Source organism: Gastrolobium bilobum, unplaced genomic scaffold (assembly GCF_033153095.1).
Source record: "Gastrolobium bilobum isolate Gb01-03AN ecotype WA unplaced genomic scaffold, APGP_CSIRO_Gbil_v1 utg39315, whole genome shotgun sequence".
Lineage (NCBI taxonomy): Eukaryota > Viridiplantae > Streptophyta > Magnoliopsida > Fabales > Fabaceae > Gastrolobium > Gastrolobium bilobum.
The window spans coordinates 70,867-90,043 of record NW_026896798.1 but is presented as its reverse complement, the minus strand read 5'-3'; the positions used below and the strand labels follow the sequence as shown (position 1 = coordinate 90,043).

Genomic DNA, 19,177 nt, shown 5'->3' with positions numbered 1-19,177 from the left:
TTTTAATCGAAAAGGAAGGGAAAAAGGATGATCAAACATCAAAACCCCAAACTCCAAGAATTACCAAGGATACTTAGTGTCTAAAATCGCGTCAAGCAAACTCAGACAAAGTGCCAAAGGAAATAACAACAGACAATCCAAAGGGAAATGGGTTTATAAAAATACCTATTTTGGAAGGAAAATAATGATGAGCGAAGAAGAATCCTCGGCCAAGCTATAAGCAAAGAGAAACCCAGATGAGAGAAACCCAAAAACTCAAAGTTGGTTGTAGGAAGTTGAAAGTGAAATGAGGAAGTTTCAAAATAAACTCAAACGAGGAGATATGAAACAGAGTGACCTTTTGCACGCGAAATTGATAAGCTGAGGGTACAGAGATAATTTCATGAGATAGGCACTAAATGCAAGGGCGGCGTTCAGGCCTCGATGCACGAACCAACGATCGACATATGACACGTGGAGTAGCGTAACTTCCAAGGAAATAATGAGGAGCTGGAAAGTCAAGCTGATGTGATTGCATTTCAACCTTTAGTGCTGACATAAGCTCGACCCCCCTCACCACATCAGAAGCAGCCATGTGGATGTCCGACCTCAACCACGATATATGTGTTCGAAACCCTCACCTCGGCTTAACACCAGCCTGAACTGGCTGAGCTCGAGAGATAGATGTTTGTCGAACCATGATACGAGGATGATCGTAGGGAAGATCTTAAAATTCCTCGGCCAAATGCAAGATCAACCTCGACAAACACGCATCAACTTGGTCCTAAACGGAAGCTCTAGCCAAGTTTAATGGCTCGGTATGGCCGAGATTCTGAGCAGACCTTTACATCCCAGCAGTCTGAGCTCTCGAACTATTGGGCTGGAGGGCAATTGTTATTGGTTCCATATCCCAACAACCCAACAAATGGATAAGCTCATTAGCAGTGATTGATAGAGGAACTCAAGTCAGAATCCTAACAATAGGTAGGACCTCATAACAACTTCTCTATAAACCAAGTGGAGGCCCAACCAGGGAACCTATTATAAATAAGCACCACCACTAATACACACTTTTGACTTATTTTACTTCTGTTGTCCCTATGCACACACCACGCATTGGCTAACATCGTACTGTTGAAGTGCTCAATGATCTATGCACCCTCACAATATGTCTCTAATAGATAACTATAAGCGTACAAATCCGATATTACTCAATCTTCCATCGTATGAACATTCACGGTCCACCCGGACCGTGAATAATTATAAGAAATGGCATTGGTTCATAAAATTTAGTGATATTTATATAATAAAGAAAGTCTTTAAATTGTATAATGAACTTAGTTTTTTAAAAATAAATAATAATATAAATTCTAAATTTGAAAGTTGCAGTGAAGTTGTTAATAATAATCTAAATTTAAATTTTTAATCACATTATAGAATATTAAAATATAGAAATATAAATGAATAATAAAATAAAGAATAAGGAATAATAAAAAATTCTGAAATAAAAGATGTTTGAGAAGTACAAGTGTACAACAATACATGATCAAATATGCCTGAAATTTTAAAGGTAAAGAAACAATTAATAATAAATAATAATAAGAATAATTATATGAGACACGATATCTTTTGTATGTAAATTAGAAAAAAATTAAATGAGTTAACAAAAGACACCTCACCCTTGACACATGTTGTTAGTCAGATGAACACCATTTTCTGTTTAGTATTTCATAATTAATTTAATTTAAGCTTATTTTATCACAATCCACTTATTTTATCACAATCCACTTAAATAATAAGAACAAAAGAGAAGGAGCAAAAAAGGGACGCTCACTATTTGATCAAGTACCGCAGCTTACTCTACACTTGCAACATTTGAATTTTACATTGTCATAAAAGAAAAAAACATTATCAAGCCAAAGAAGATATTGGTTAAAAAACCAAAAAAATAAATTAAAAATCCCATTATACTCTTGAGATAAAAAAAATAAAAATAAGCACAATAAAAATAAAAATAAGTTAATAAAATAAAGTAAAATAAAATATTTATTTTACCCCATTCAAATATACAATACTTTAATTTAATTTTCTAAATGACAAGCATAATCTTTTGATATGAATTTTTATTACAAAATTGATTAAGATCATTTTAATGTCAAAAATTGGCATTAATGGATGATTTTGACAATAATATTGAAAGAATATTTTGATATGTTTTTTTTCCTGTTAATAAAGTATTTTGATGCATATTAAATACATAGTTGCTTCTTATAATCGAAAGCTAACCTCTTAACCATCGCATAACATAACATAACGTAACTTCCCATGTTACTGACAATTACATAAGCAAGGATGTCCCTCAGTATAAAGTAGCTATCTTACTCTTCGAGACCTTCTTACTTGTGTATTAGATTTAACGAGTTAAAATTAAAATATATTTTCACAAAAAATGGTAAAGTTACATCATAAATATGATATGAAAACTGATATTTGTATAGAGAAATATCAAGATTGATACCAAATCAACCCAATCTTATATATAATTTAATATGTTGACAATTTTTAATTTAATTTGTAATTTTGAATTACATTTCAAACTTATACCTTTTCAAATCTAAATACATTAGTACACATTTTTATATGGAAAAAAAATATCTAATGTTATTTTAGACAATTTTATTTAATGTTCATTGAAACGATGCAATTTTGAGTTAAAAAATTAAAAAATTAGAATGATAAAGATTATTATAACCCTAAAATAAATTAAAATTACAAATACACCATAATTTTTGTTCTAAAGACATCGTTTCAACAATGGAGTTGAATCTCCCTGTTAGTGCCTTCGTGAACAGCAATACTGGTCAATGGAACTTTCTCTATATTTGTCAATATCTCAATGATCAAGCTGTTGCAAGGATCCAAGCTGCTCTCATTCCTAGCGCATCGGATGGAAATGACCGCATTATTTGGAGAAATCAAAAGGTTGGCTGCTCTTTAGTTAAAACCGCGTATTATAACATGCTTGGTTTCCCTCTCATGCCGTTGAAAAATTCTTGGACTACCATATGGAAATGGCATGGGCCTCAACGTGTTAAATCTTGTATGTGGATCATCATGCATGGCCGCCTTCTTACTAAAGACCGCACATCTAGATGGAGTGGGGAATCTGGTCATTGTAAAATGTGTCCTGGTGAGTTGGAAACAAATCTCCATGTTCTAAGAGATTGTAAGCATGCTAGAAGTGTTTGGAATTCTCTGGTTTCAGCTAATCGGCAAAGCTTATTCTACAGCTTGGATCTTAGAGATTGGGTTGAAAATAATATCTCAAAAGCTTGGAATCAAAGTAATTCAGATGATTGGCGTGATGTCTTTTTTATCTCTTGCTGGTTCATTTGGGGATGGAGGAACAAAAATGTCCATGATACTAACTTTAAGCATCCAACCCATGGAACGCACATAATTGCTATGTATATAGAGGAAGTACGTAACTGCATGGGTAGGAAGGCTGTGGCTACTACTAGCATTCATCCAACTCGTATGAGTTTATGGAAACCTCCAAGGCTAAATTGGGTGAAAATTAATATTGATGGGGCAGTTGAAAGGAATACTGAGGTGGCTGCTTGTGGTGGGATTATCAGATCTGATGATGGCTCTTGGTTGGGAGGCTTTGAGTATCATATTGGTGCTTGCACTCCTTTAATGGCGAAGCTTTGGGGAACTCTAAAAGGTCTGGAATTGGTTTGGCAACTGGGATTTAAGAAGGTGGAACTAGAAAGAGATGCTTCTGAAGTATTCTCTTTGCTTGCTGATTGCAATGCAGCTTGTCAGCCTCGTATAGTGGCTAAGATACAAGCACTCATCGGTCAGGATTGGGAGGTAACGCTTTCTCATATTCCAAGAGAAGCTAATTCCTGTGCAGATTGGTTAGCCAAGTCTGCTCTTCACAAAGATACTGGATTCTGGAGTCATAGAGTTATGCCGTTTCACCTTGCTCAGTTATTTGATCACGATCTTCAGGAAATTTCCTCTTGTAGGGATATAGACCCTGGATAGTTATTTTTTGTTTCTGGTTGTTTGTTTGGGGCTTCGCCGTTAATGTTATAAAAAAAAAAAAGACATGGTTTCATGAAACATTAGATAACATTGTCTAAAATGGACATTTTTTATATATAAACAATCAAAGCAAAAAGAATTCAAAACAAATCAAGGGTCCATTTATATGAGCTTTTTTCCTTTCCAAAAGCTATTTTTTTTTTAAGAAAATAAAACACTTCTCGTTATAAGTTCGTTTGGATATCTGCTTTAAAGAAAAAATAAAAATCACGGAAAAAGTCAAAAACTTGCATTTCTTGAAAGTTAAAAGTTTTAATTTCTAAAAAAAATAGAAGTCAGAAGTTAAATATTTTTTTCCAAATCAAAATATTTTTTGAAAATATAAATAATTTTAACTTTTGTAAAAAGTAATACTAAAATAAATAATACATAAAAAGTGTTTTTTTGTTAAAAAATAATTTCTTTAAAAAGAAAAAATGAAATCGATTTTCAAAATTTGTCTATTACCCGATTTATGATGAACAACCCGACCGAATTATGGATTTTTGTATCAACAGACTATTGTCGTTCTATATTTTTTTTTTTCTCCCTTACACTGTACAAAAATACAAAATTACTTGTATTATTGTATCACAGTGTGTTCATTCCTAGTCTGCAATGGATTTGGTGTTCCCTCTGAAACCCAACACTGTGATTCTCAAGGCGCCCTCTTCATCTCTCTTCCTCCCTCTTCCTCTGAGGTTTCACTCTTTTCGTCCCCTCTCCGCTTTGAAGCATGTCAGGATTCAGTGCGAGCTTGAAGGGAGACTGAATGGTGCTCTTTCTGGGGACTTTGATCCTCGCTTTCTTGACAGGGTATAGCATTTTTTATTTTTGTTTTTGTTTTTGTTTCTTTCTCTACCGGAATGGATATTCTAATGTTTTGACTATGACCCATTTTGCCTTTTTGGGTTTTGATTAAATTTCGTTCACAAAGGTGTCTATTTTCTCTTTGTTTTTTTTTTTAAAGCGAATTAATGCATTTGAATACTTGTTGCAACTTTTTGTTTTGGTGAAGTAATCTCTCGTTTCTCTTTGGGAAAATATTACTTTTCTAGAACAATTTTGTGGTTTTTATTGTCTGTTTATAGTCACTCTGAAAGAGAGTAATTTTATTCTTTTGGGTAGCTGACCTGAACTTTTAGTGTTCGCTTCAATCACTAATTGATAAGTGTGTTAAATGTAATGCTGGGTATGCTGCAGTTATTTAACTCGATATTGAAATTGAGACAAAGTTTGTTTGCTTTTTGTGGCATCCTCTATTGAACTAATTGAACAACTTTTAGGAATTTGGAGGTGGAATTAGCATTGACATTTTAAGAGGTAGTCATGGTTTTATTGTGCTATTGTCCATGTATCTCTTTTTTATGAAGGAAAGAGGAGAGGAGTGTGCATCTGGAAATCTCACATCCTTTCATAGACTTGTGAAATGTGTAGTGAATTCTTATCTGTTGGGAATGCAGTGCTTAAATCAGCCACACTTTCTAATTTTTTTTTATAATACTATATAATAAATGAGTGAATGTTCATTCTCTCGAGATTTCATCAGTTGATAAAGTGTACATGCTAAGATAAATGGTATAAAGTGATTCTAACTTATGACATAATCTTTAGAAAGATGTGAATTCCATTAAACTGCTGCCTGGAACATGGAACTGTTAAGCCCTGCTGCGGTGTTGTGTTATGTGGCACTTATTATTAATGCTAAGAAGTGCTTGATTATATTTATAGAAGAGGAAAAGGTATGGTGGTCCATGAACTACATTTTGAGAAGACCTATGATCGAGTGAGTTGGATTTTTCAATATTGAATGGGGTTTCTCCTCCTTAAGAGATTGCATCACTCTCATGCTGTCTTTCTTATCTTGTATTGCCTCTTTGCCTTTTTGTTGGGGTTCATAATAGAATTGAGAAGATTATTTGGTACTGAATTGCTTGGCTTAAAACAGACAAGAGCTCTACATCTATTTATAATGATTTTTGGGGTTTAAATTCAGTTCTACACTTCTACAATCTCTTAAAAAGCTTTTATTTCTGTTTTGAGTAGAAGATGTCATAATGATTTTTTAAATTTGAAGTTATCTTTGCTTATCCCTTGTTACAATTTTTGGTGTGCATGTTTATAGAACTATAATGCCCTTTTGTAGGATTTCACTGTTGTGCTATACCACTATTTGCTAGTGTTATAGTGTTGTGCTATACCACAATTTTTGGTATGCATGTTTTCAGGGGTTGGCCGCTACCGGCCACTACTAGAATACTTGGGAGACAACAACTTGGTAGTCTTTCTTACTCTTCTTGGTTTCTCCATTGATCCAGGAGTAAGGGAGACCGCATCAATAAAAATCCCATTTTTTTTCCTTCATTTTTTCTTCAATCTTTGGACCATTCTATCATCTTAATGTTTTTATGATATTTTGTTGGTTCTATATATATATGTTATCATCTATGTTATTTATCTTTTGGGTAGTCAGAATAATACAATAATTCACCATATCATCTTTTCTATTCTTCACCTTAATCTTAGTCTTCATGGTAGTATAATGTTTTATTTATTAGTCTATTGGACTCATTTAACATGCCAGCTTTTAGGATATCTGGTTCCATGTTTGTTATAAAATGGTTTTAGATCATTGTTCTAATGAAAATATGATGTCAGCATGGCCCAATTCTACTAGCGTTGCATTTAATAATTAATACATTGTTCACGGGATATATTACTAATATAAAAGTATATTCAATCTGACAATGAAATTTCCGTTCTAGCAAAAAGCACTGGAAGCAGCGATGAATGATATAAACCACTCTTTTGGAAAGGGTAGTGTTACAAGATTGGGCAGTGCTGGTGGAGCTTTGGTGTATGTATCTTCTTCACATTCTTTATCATCTGTCTCACTTATGTCCCCCGCCTGATTGCATTAAAATATTTAAATAACATCAAATTGTGCCCTGTCACTAGTTTCTGTGATTTAGATTAGATTACATATGACATATTTTCCATCATCTTGAATGTTGCAGTGAAACTTTCCCCAGTGGCTGTTTGACATTAGATTGTGCTTTAGGTGGTGGTCTTCCAAAAGGAAGAATTGTAGAGGTACTGACTTTATGGTTCATGCTGTGACTCAATTCATTTCCTTGTGTCATCTTATTTACCTTCTGTGGGTTCTTGATGGAGTATGGAACACGAATTATAATTTGATATGGATTAAGAATTTTATGGGCTTGCTTGAAAATGAATTGCACGATGGGTGGAGAGCTTTATGCAACTGAGATTAAGAAATGCTAAGTCAAGAGAGAGGGAGAGCAAGGGAATGGAGATACGACTATGATTAAAAATAAGGATTAAAAGTCCATTATACCCCTTTAATATGAAGGTTGGGACACAATAACGAGGGCAAGTATGAGATTTCAGAATCCCTTCACTATAGATTGCCTGCAATTCAGCCCGCAACAGCTGCCGCTATAGAAAACTGTTGTGTGGCATAGCGGAAATAGCGGTCGGGGCTACTACCTGCTAAAATAGCACTATAGCGCATATGGTTTCTCCTTCCTTAGCCTACCTGCCCCCATTTTCATCTCTATTTCTCTCCATTTATGTCCTTGTCCACATCATAGTTATTAATCGAAGCACAATTATGCAACTGTTGCGTGTTGGCTGCTATGCAACGCTGAGCTCATCCCTATAAGCTGTTATGCAACACTATGTTCACAGTAGTGGTTGTAGCGGCTGCTTTTACAGCCAAATTAAGGTCAATCTTCCATTTGGCCCTTCATTTAATGACCTAGCAGTCTTTTTCTTAAGGGTTAAATTGTCTTTTACTCTCTTTTGTAATTTGACCCTACTCTCTGCGTCAAACCATCGAAAAAAATCCTACGACTCACTCGATCAGCAGCGCCTAGCCCTTCCACTTGCGGTGAACGGCAACAAGTGACTGACTTTCGGCAACGATTCTCTTTGTTTTAGGTTCTTTCCATTTTTTTTTTATATGCTTCTCTCTCTATTTTCTACTCTTTTTTCTACCTGTCTCTGTTTTTGCTTAACATGGATTTGGAGTTTGAACTCTGGTATTATGTCATGCAAGTATCTAAAGTTATATGGATTTTTTTCACAAAACTTTGCGTATGCTAACATAGTAAGAATAAAAGCAGCTCCATGACATTTTTTGAAAGCTGAAGCAAAAGGTATTTTAACTTTAGCAAGAGTTGAACATTGCTTTGTGATCCATATTTATTTCTTTTTATCAATCCAATTCTATTAGTCTATATTTTTTTCAATTCTGTTCAAATCCATTTGTTGAACAGATTCTGTTCAACTTCTTTTTGTTTATTCAAATTATTTTTTATTCCAATTTTGTTGATCCACATTACTAGTTTTGGCTTTTGACAACTTATCCAAATTTGTTCCTGCAACCAAATTGAAGATGGTTGCCAATGAACAAACATCTTCAAGAGTCAGGAATGACAGTATTTTTAATTATTAATTGACAGTATTCATAATTATTGTTAGGAATGACAGTGATATTATTTTTAATTATAAATGAATGCCTTTATTTTGAGCTATGTGTAGTATATCTATATTATATATAGCATGTTTATGCATAAGATTTCACCGTTGCGCTGTACCACTACCTGCTATAGTGCTATAGTGTTTTCAAGGGTCGGCCGTTACTGCCCGCTACGCGCATTTGATAAATACGGTCCCCATCAATTTTTCCTTTTCTTGGTTCTGTGACCTTTTTCACGTCAGTCTGCATATATGGTACTTGAGCTATATTGGAGTATGACTTGAAAAATGGAATTGTACATTTTATTGTATTAAACATGCACAAGAGGTTCTTTATTTAAAGAGAATAAGTGACCTAATGGGCTAAACCTAGAGAAGCTCCTAGAATCTATGTTGCACCGACACCGATACGGGATACGTAAGTTAATTCTAAAAAAATGTCATATTTCGATACGTTAGGACACGTTTTGATATTAAATAATATTTTTAATATATATAATATAATTTATATTTAATACATATAACAATCCATAATAAGTCATATAACCAATCAAATATTCAAATTCCATTAACATAAATACAAAGCAAAAGTAATTTTTCATACCTTGTTATTTTCTTATGTCAAATCCATAACATAAAAATTGACTTATAAATTATTTTTTCATTTTTAGTTAATAAAATAAAATTTAGAGCTAAAAAAAAGGTGTCGGTTGCGTGTTAGAGCGTTGACTAGGGGTGTTAACGGGCCAAGCCGAGCTTTGATCTTAAAAGGCTAAGTCTGTGTTTAAATGTGTCAGCTTGACCAAGCCTGTTACCTGTTATGAATATAATTATTGGCCTATGGCCTGACTTACTTACACAAAATAAAAGCTCAGTTTAGTCAGTTTAAAAAAAATAAGACAACAAAAGTTTATTCAAACAGAATATACAATCAACAAAATTAGTAATTTCATAAACATTCATAAATTCAATGTTATCCAAACAACGTAATATAGAACAAAATCATTCAAAAAGTCAGTTTAACCAATAAAATGGGGTGAAATGGATTGAAGAGAAAGAGAGGGTTATACAAGTAGTATAAAAAATATAAAATAAAAAAATAAAATAATATACTAGACAAGCTTGAGAGGCTCTAAGGCCGAGCTTTTGAATTGGAGCCTAAAGCCTTTTTATTAAACGAGCTTTTATACAAGTTCAAGCCTGGTGCCAACAACCAATTTTAGACATGTAAGATCAGGCCTTCACGAGCAGAGCCAAAGGCCCCTGAAAGGCCTCTGGTTCGTTTAGCACCCCAGCGTTGACCACGTGTCGGAAAAAGTTGACTGCATGTCGGAAACACGTGTCGGAGTATTGACCATGTGTCGGTGTCCGACATGCAATTTTTTTTAAAAAACACATGTCGGTGCTTTCTAGCCTAGAATAACCTAAAGGAATAAGAAAAATAATTACTTACAAATATAATTATTTACAACACTCCCTTTCAAGCTGAGGAATAGATATTTATTATTTTCATCTTGCTAACAAGGGCATATTTGGTGCATAGTATTGGATAAGCCTGATGCATAAGACCTGATAGTATAAGACTTGATTGTATAAGACCTGATTAAATTTTAATGCTATCCAGCGTTTGGTATGGTATTGTATAAGATAATATCTTCCAATATTTTAAAAATTAATATATTAAAAAAAATTATTTTAATATATTAATATTGAAATGATATATTAGTTCTTGAAAATTGTACTTGTAAGCAATATTAATACATCAATCCCTTGTCAGGCCTAATCCTTCCTCCATAGGCCGGATTAAGTTATACATCGTTTTGATGTATTAGGGGGTCTTACTGTATAAGCTTATACTATACGATGGTCACACCAAACAACTGAAAATGTCATAACGTATAGTATAAGCTTATACTATCAGGTCTTATACGTCACACCAAACAGGCCCTAAGTTCTTAAAATCTATCCGTGGGAAGCCATTTTGTCAAAACATCAGCTAATTGGTCCCCAAGGGAATGTACGGAGTAGAAATCAACTTGCTATCAAGTTTCTCTTTGATGAAATTGCAGTCGACAGATGGTGGATCATGTTGGACTGGATTATGAGCTATACAGATGATGGATTTATTATCACAAAGTAACTTCATAGATTCTTCACATCTGATTTTGAGATCATAAAGTATGATTTTTAGCCACAACAATTTGCAAATGCCTTGAGCCATAGCTAGAAACTCAGCCTCTGCACTTGATTAAGCAACCACATCCTGTTTCTTACTTCTCTATGTCACTGGGTTGCCACAAAGAAACATAAGATAGCCGGTGGTAGATCGACGATCAGTCACTGACCCAGCATAATCAATGTCAATATACACTTCTAAAAAGATTTCCTCAACGTCGGCATAATAGCCTTCTACCAGGAGTAGCTTTAAGAAACTGAAGAATTCTTTTCACTGCGTGCATGCGTTTTTTCTTTGGATTATGCATGAACTGGTTGAAAATACTAACCGCATAAGCTAGATTAGGTCTAGTATGAGACAAATATATTAACCGCCCCACTAGTTGTTGATATTGTCCTCTATCAACTGGAGGACTCTCTTTTTCATTGCCCAGTTTGTGATTTTACTCAATGGGAGTACTAGAAGATTTACATCTAAGTTTTCCTGCTTCTTTAAGAAGATCAAAAACATACTTCTTTTGACTGATAAAGATTCCTTCTTTTGAATGAGCTACCTCTATTCCTAGGAAATATTTCGATCTCCCAAGGTCTTTAATCTCAAATTCGTAGGCTAATGGTTCTTGTAAGGCGTGTTTCTTCGTTATATCATCCTCTGTTATAATAATATCATCAATATATACAAGGAGGAGAGTAAGCTTACCATCTTGTGATTGTTTAAAGAAGAGTGTGTGATCTCCTTAACTTTGTTTATATCCTAAGGCTGTCATAACCTTAGTAAATATCCCAAACTAGGCACGAGGGGATTGCTTCAGCCTATACAAGGCCTTTCTTAGCCTACAAACGTTATTCTCTCTATCTGTAAAGTCAAATCCTGGTGGGATTTCCATGTAGACTTTCTCTTCTAACTCACAGTTAAGGAAAGTATTCTTCACATCAAATTAATTTATGTCCCAATTGTAATGTGCAACAAGGGACAATAAGGTTCTTACAGTGTTCATTTTTGCAATTGGAGCAAAAGCTTCTTTATAATCAATACCATAAATCTAAGTGTAACCCTTGGCTACTAATCGAGCCTTATATCTCTTAAGAGTATCATCAGAATTATACTTCAGTGTATACACCCATCTACACCCTACTGGGTTCTTTCCACTGGAACTATAAACAAGTTCCCATGTTTTATTTTTCTGCAAGGCGTTCATTTCTTCTTGCATGGCTTCGACCTAATTCCCATCTTTTATTACATCATGCACTAATTCGGGGATTGAGATGGAATCTAATGCTGAAATAAAACTTTTTATGTTGCCCTGACAAGTTATTAAAAGAGACAAAATGAGAAATAGGATATTGGATGTAAGATCTTTTTCCTTTTCTTAAGCCAATGGGTGAGTCATCAGAGTTAATAATATTAGGATTAGAAACAAGAGATTCAGGACTTACCAGTAGTTCAGCAATTGAGGTTGTTGGTGGGATAGTGTGGGTTGTTTCCTTCTCTGATATACCAACCGAGGTGTCCCAACCTTTCGTTCTTCATCAACTAAGTCATGTGTATTTGTAGAATCTGGAGTGTCAGAAACAGGAAGAGATACAAAAGAAAGGGACATCGAAACTACTACTCTCCCCCTAAAGATGAGGATTGGGGTAAAATGACTCAGATTCATGAAAGATGACATCCATAGAGACAAAGAATTTTTGGCTAGAGCGATGATAGCATTTGTACCTTTTTTTTATCAGGGGCATAGCTAAGAAAGATACACTTAAGAGCCCTTAGGTTCAACGTACTATGATGTTGTTTATGGACATGGACGAAAGCAACACATCCAAACACTCAGGGCTGAAGACTCTGCATAGTGGGAACAAAAGGAAAAAAATAAGTCATGGAGTGAATAAGACTTACATGATCAAGGATTCGAGATGATAAGCGATTGATTAACTAGATTAGTGAGAATGGAATCTCCCTAATAATAACTAGGTACATTTGTCTAAAAGAGTAATGCCTGAGTGACTCCAAGAAGATGACGATTCTTTCGCTCAGCAACCCCATTTTGCTGAGCGGTGTCGACATATGTGAGTTCATGAATCATTCTCTTATCCCTTATAAATTGGGAAAGGTGCTGGTTGGCATACTCCGTACCATTGTCTGATCTCAATCTTTTAATATTTTTACCAAATTGAGTCTCAATCATATTATAAAATTGAATAAATGGCTGAGGAACTTTAGACTTGTCATGCATAAAAAATATCCAAGTTACTCGAGTACAATCATCAATAAAGGAAACAAACTATTTATTACCAGAAACATTCCCCTTTGTAGAACCCCAAACATCAGAATGAATAAGATCAAAAGGTTCAAACCTTTTTATTGTACTAGAAGGAAAAGTTACATGATGGTGCTTTGCTAAGTCATAAACATCCAAGTGAAAAAATTCAACAGACTTAGATAAAAACAAGGATGGAAACGATTACCAAAAAAGAGAGGATGGAAACAAAGACTTAAGCAGACTTAAAGGAGGAGGTCCCAGGTGTTTGTGGTAAAGCCAAATCAAAGAATCAGAAGTCGATTGGCAGCAAGTCATCAATGTGTGATCCTGAACACAGTCTGCTACAAACTAGGGAACGAGATAGTACAGTCCACCTTGCTCCTTACCACCCCTTATCGTCTTCCCGGTGGGGATCTCCTGAAAAACACAGTGAGTAGGGAAGAAAGTTACAGAACAATTCAAATCTTTAGTAATTTTATGCATAGAAAGAAGATTCGTGCAGAGCTGGGAAACATAAAGAGCATTCTTGAGATGCAGGGAAGGTTGTATGTGTATGTTACCAGAACCCGCAACTGATGGGTGAGATCCACCAATGACGGCTATAGCATAGGTGCTAATAGTGGGGTGATAAGAAAGAAAAGAGTTAGTGCAGCAAGCCATATGATCAGCAGCATCACAATCCACAATCCGTAAATTTTTAAAATCAGTACAGGAAGTAAGAAAAGAATGAGAGTTGGTAGTCATACTAGTCATAGCCAAGGCACTAGTATCAAATGGCTTACTCATAGAATCAAGCATAGTCCTAATCCGCTCCTACTCATCTCGACGAATAGTAATGAATTCCGAAGACATAGGTAGGACATCACCAATAATAGTTACATAAGAGGAGGTCAAATGAGCTTCTCCATAAGGAGTCGCCCCCCTCCCCCCGGATCTTCTCCAGAACTTGTTGCTTCCTATAGAGGAAAAAGTATAGGTCCTTAATGTGATCTTCCCATTTACAATAGAAGCACTTGGTCTTAGAGGAAGAACGATCACTAGGCGAAAGCATAGGTCCCTGATATGACCTCCCCATTTACAACAGGAGCACCAACTGTCATCTTTTTTGGTCTTAGAGGAAGAACCATCAGTAGGCTTGCTAGAGGAACCTCCTTGAGAAGAACCTTCTTTCTTTGTTGAGATCATAGCAGACTCATCAATGTTTCTAGAATCAGCAAAAGGCTCAGAGGACAATAACAGAGTAGACCTATCTGATATTTTAGCATTCATCATAATTCCCAAGAGTCTCCACCAACAAAACTCCCGTAGAACGATAGATTTGGGAAATTTGAGTCAAACGATGGTCCTCTCAAACCAAAAGGTCTCCGGAAAATTTTCCGGCTGCAAGGAGACTGGAAACAAGAGTTTCACATTAAAGGTAGCTGAAGCAAAAGGAAGGCCCTCAGAGTCGAGAGCTTTGATGCCAACTTGAAAAAAATTTGTATATTTTGTATAAAACATGTACAAGAGGTTCTTTATTTAAAGAGATTAAGATACCTAATGGGCTAAACTCATAGAAGCTCCTAGAATAACCTAGAGGAATAATAAAAATAATTATTTACAAATATAATTATTTACAAAAGTATGTCATAGTAGTTTGTGAGGCTTTTGATTCAAACCATCTGAACAAACTGACTTAAGCCCTAAAGCTGTCCTAATTCTTCCATGCTTTGATTTGCACTATGTGGTAGTATTGTTGGTTCTTCTATTATTATTTTTCTTCAACTAATTTGTTCTGTCATGGGCAAGCTAATGTTGTCTGCAATATCTATTTCCAGATATTTGGACCAGAAAGCAGTGGGAAGACCACCCTAGCACTTCATGCTATTGCAGAAGTGCAGGTAATTAATCTATCTACAGCTTTTCCCATCATTAGTTCTTGATCACTAAAATTCACTTGATGTAAACATGTTTTTGGGATCAATTCACAATTTTGTTTATGATATGCAGAAGTTAGGAGGCAATGCAATGCTTGTCGATGCTGAGCATGCTTTTGATCCAACATATTCTAAAGCATTAGGAGTGGATGTAGAGAACTTGATTGTGTGCCAACCTGATCATGGAGAGATGGCTCTTGAGAGTAATGTCTTTGTCTTTAATGTGCTTGTGTTGGAATGGATAAGATAATTTTGGCAGTGTCCATATTGCATTAGCAGGGTGCTGTATGGTGTCTATGAGTTGATTGAACTTTCCATATTATAGTCGCAGATCGTATGTGTAGATCTGGTGCCATAGATCTCATCTGTGTTGATTCGGTCTCAGCTCTCACTCCACGAGCAGAAATTGAAGTAAGCAATTACTTTCCTTGTTTTTAGGTACTTTTGTTTCATAATTTGGGGGACTGCATTTCTTTCTAACGATATTTTTCATATAAATACAAAGGGTGAGATTGGAATGCAGCAAATGGGATTACAGGCTCGTCTTATGAGCCAAGCTTTGCGTAAGATGTCTGGAAATGCCTCTAAAGCTGGTTGTACTCTTATATTTTTGAATCAAATAAGATATAAGGTACTTTTATTTTATTAGTTTTTCTTTCTTTCTGGAAGACTGCATGCATTGAAATATGATACTGTAAATTTGCAACTGCTTACCTAATCTAATGACTTCATTGTATGTGTAATGATCCGTTGAATCTCTAGCTTTTTGTTGGTGTGATTTATATTTTTGCTTACTTCTGTAGATTGGTGTCTATTACGGAAATCCAGAAGTGACAAGCGGTGGAATTGCATTGAAGTTCTTTGCATCACTTAGGCTAGAAGTTCGTCCTATAGGGAAGATAAAGTCTGTAAGCACAATAGCTCTGTTATGACATAATGTTATATATCATCTTCAACCTTGCTGTGTCTATTGGCCTTTCTATTCAAAAATATCAGCAATTTTCACGTGCAAGAAATTCCTTGCTGCTAATATAATCTATTAGCAATAATGTCAAAATTGTTTGAAGTGCTGTTGTGTGCATTTTCATTTCCTTTTAGGCTAAAGGAGATGAAGAAATTGGCCTGAAAGTTCGTGTAAGAGTGCAAAAGAGCAAGGTAAGGTACAATATTTGTATATTTGAAAATATTCCTTTTAAGAAATTTCTCTTCATTTTTGTAATGTTGCTTAATCATAATCACTTTAAACGTAACATTTTTAATTACCTCCTAAAATTAGCAATTTTGACTCTTTTCACTACTTATGTGTCTCCTACTCTTTAAATACCTCGCTGAATTTATTATTGTTTTGGTGTAATGATCTATACTGAATACAGGGTAGTAGAGTGACATTGAACATGTATGATAAATTAATTCGATATCATTACATCAAGAATATTCTGGGGCTAGAATTTCACTAATTATTTTCGCTTCTGGCTCTATCTACTTTATGTTCACTGATCTTGGGTTGACATAGCTACCCCTTTGTCAAAAAATTAAGAAGGCAATTCACTCAATGTTTGGGCTCGTTGATTCATTCAACTAACACAATGTAGTGAGATGATATCTTGCAGGACAGTCAAAAACAATTAGAGAGATAGCTCACTAACAAAAGAACAATTAAGATGAGTGTCTTTTGAATAAGAATGTTGAATGAAAAATAAATAAAATATTTAAGCCAGAGCTAATATTAACTTAAAAAGAAACCCAACTTTTGTACAAATGGATTGTGTACTGCCATGACAGCTCTATGGTAGATGATGTTTTATTGTAACCTTGCTGCTGGCCTTTGCAATTACACAGCCAAATATTCTTTTACAACCAAATCGAATGATAAGCTATAACTACTTTATAATTACACAGCCAAATAGAATACAATGAAATATCAAAAAGACTCAAATTTGACATAATATAACTTTGACTTCAACTCTTCCTTCTTTGTTTCCATGAAACTTTTCTTTATGTATATGCTTCAGCCTTAGTGTTCTTTAAGTCTCCACAAGCAATTCCAGGATGTGGATGGTGGTGGTCAATTCTCTCTTGCCCTAGCTTACACAAAAAAACATCAAATATGTGACAGGAATTATGTAAATAATGTAACAATGTCGAGAGAACAATGATAACACAATTTAACAATGATAGCCGAACCTTACACAAAACCAGATTCACAAGGAAAACAACTTGGTTTAATTTGGTTTTATTAGCACACACTTATTATTTAATTACAAGATGATTGGTGATCAAATTAGGTTCAATAACAAGATGTATCACACTTGGATTCAAGAATCAATTGGGTCAAGATGTATTACAAAATTATGGCTTGTTCCACTATCCACAAAGACTAACACAGGTTCCCCAGCTAAGCTCCCCATCAACTTTATAGTCTTAGGTTGTGTCATTCCTCCAGCTTAAAAACTTGAAAGATCCAATCATCAACAAGAGGCTTCTGGCATGTCACGGACATCTTCTTCCTCATGCCCTACAGTCACTAGATGATGCTTCTCACTGCATGCGTTGAAATCCTTGTCTTCACCTATGATGGTAACCCTTGGATTCTTTTCTGGAAACTTATGGTCTGGGCTGAAGGGAAGGTCGCAATGGAAGCAGCGTCCCTCTTTGCACCGCTTGAGATACTCACTATACGGTAGGTGTCGTTCGCCCCTGTTTTTTGTTCCAGAGAAACCCCCTGAATTGGGTTATTCGTGGAACCCATGGATTCCTCCCCCATGGTGCATCGCTCTGTCGAAGAATAAGGATTGGCCTTGGTCGCCTTTGATTGCTAACCACCGGTGACTGACTTGAAAGATTCGCCACACGTAGACCCATTGTGCATCATTATGTTGCTGCCATAGCCCATAGGAGCATCCTTAGCCATAAGTATTACGTGACGAGAACCCGGATTGGAATTGAGAATATTTCAGCTCCTCTTTTATGTCATGTGCCAAATCCATGGCTTGCAAAACATCTTTTGGGTCATAGGTCCTGACCTGGCTCCAAACTTCTTGTCTCTGCCCACCCTGAAGATATGTAGTTTGGGCTGTGATAGGATCAAAACAATTTTAAGGAGAAATACCACAGCTGTTTGTATTAAACTCAATGAAATTAACAAGATATAATCTCTGTTACAAGGAAGTAATTATTACAGGGCAAAATGATGGAAAGAAATAATAACAGAAGCAAAATAATAGCAGGACACATATTAGACGTCCTGAGTATCCCCCAAATCAAGCCTAATTCCCATGACCCCAACAGGTGCCTCCCTCCATGCAGCAGCACACCTAAATAACAAACTTCCAACCTCCTACTCACAAAACCGATTCACTCTCCAATAGGGACCTCAGGCTCACGCTCCTCAGCATCACGCTCTTCAAGTGCTGCATCACTATTCATTGAGGCCCAATTAATCTTCCTCCTATTTTTACCACGAGCATAAATCAGAATGGGCTTTGACAATTTGGATTTGGGCTCTGAGAGTCTATCAGGCTGCTTGGGCCACTAAAGCCTCATTCGCTTTTACATAGTCATCCACACAACATTCTTGCCTAAATTTAGTTAGCCTTTCATATATGCTCCCAGAGGCATGACCATCGTAACATTGAAACATCATCGCCGTAAAAGCTTCCCAGTTCAAATCTGGCATCTTCTTGCGGAGGAAGCAGAACTAGTGAAATGTGCTTCCCTTATACTAACAAACGCAAGTTGCATCCTCTCATCATCTGGAATCCCTTGCTTTTCGAAAAAAAATTTGGCAAGCGTGATCCAACCCAAGGGATTCGTACCTTCAAATATGGGAACTTCAATTTTGGTGGTGTAGGAGCGTTTGGTGATGGAAGACGACCTGGTGCCATCTATCTCGCTCTGAGAGCATTCATCAGATGGTTCCTTGCTGAGTCCCGTTGCGATGACTGTCCCTTTTTTTCTGCATCATCTCTTTCAGTAGTACGCGCAACTTGTCAATTTTGTCTAGATTCTCCTCTCAAGAACTTAGGCGATGATTAGTCTCCTGGTTTCTTGGTGAACTCCTTGTCAATAGAATTGATGAGCAGAATATTTGGCATTATTTGTGCAGATTTGTAATTATATCCTTAATTAATTAGCCAGCTGTAGGTTATGATTTGTAATTATATCCTTAATTAATTAGCCAGCTGTAGGTTATGATTGTGTAATTATATCCTTAATTAATTAGCTAGCTGTAGGTTATGATTGTATAGTTATGAT

The 19,177-nt window shown here is 35.5% G+C and overlaps 1 protein-coding gene across 1 annotated transcript; it reads left to right on the top strand.

The window, feature by feature from the left end:
* Positions 1-4,681: 4,681 nt before the first annotated feature.
* Positions 4,682-16,309, top strand: LOC133302055 (DNA repair protein recA homolog 1, chloroplastic-like). The gene is made up of 10 exons (XM_061501779.1): positions 4,682-4,887; positions 6,837-6,928; positions 7,089-7,164; positions 14,825-14,887; positions 14,997-15,126; positions 15,249-15,334; positions 15,429-15,554; positions 15,727-15,831; positions 16,022-16,083; positions 16,297-16,309. Exons 1-10 carry the CDS (start codon positions 4,690-4,692, stop codon positions 16,307-16,309), a joined length of 951 nt encoding a protein of 316 aa, XP_061357763.1. The 5' UTR covers positions 4,682-4,689.
* Positions 16,310-19,177: the final 2,868 nt, after the last annotated feature.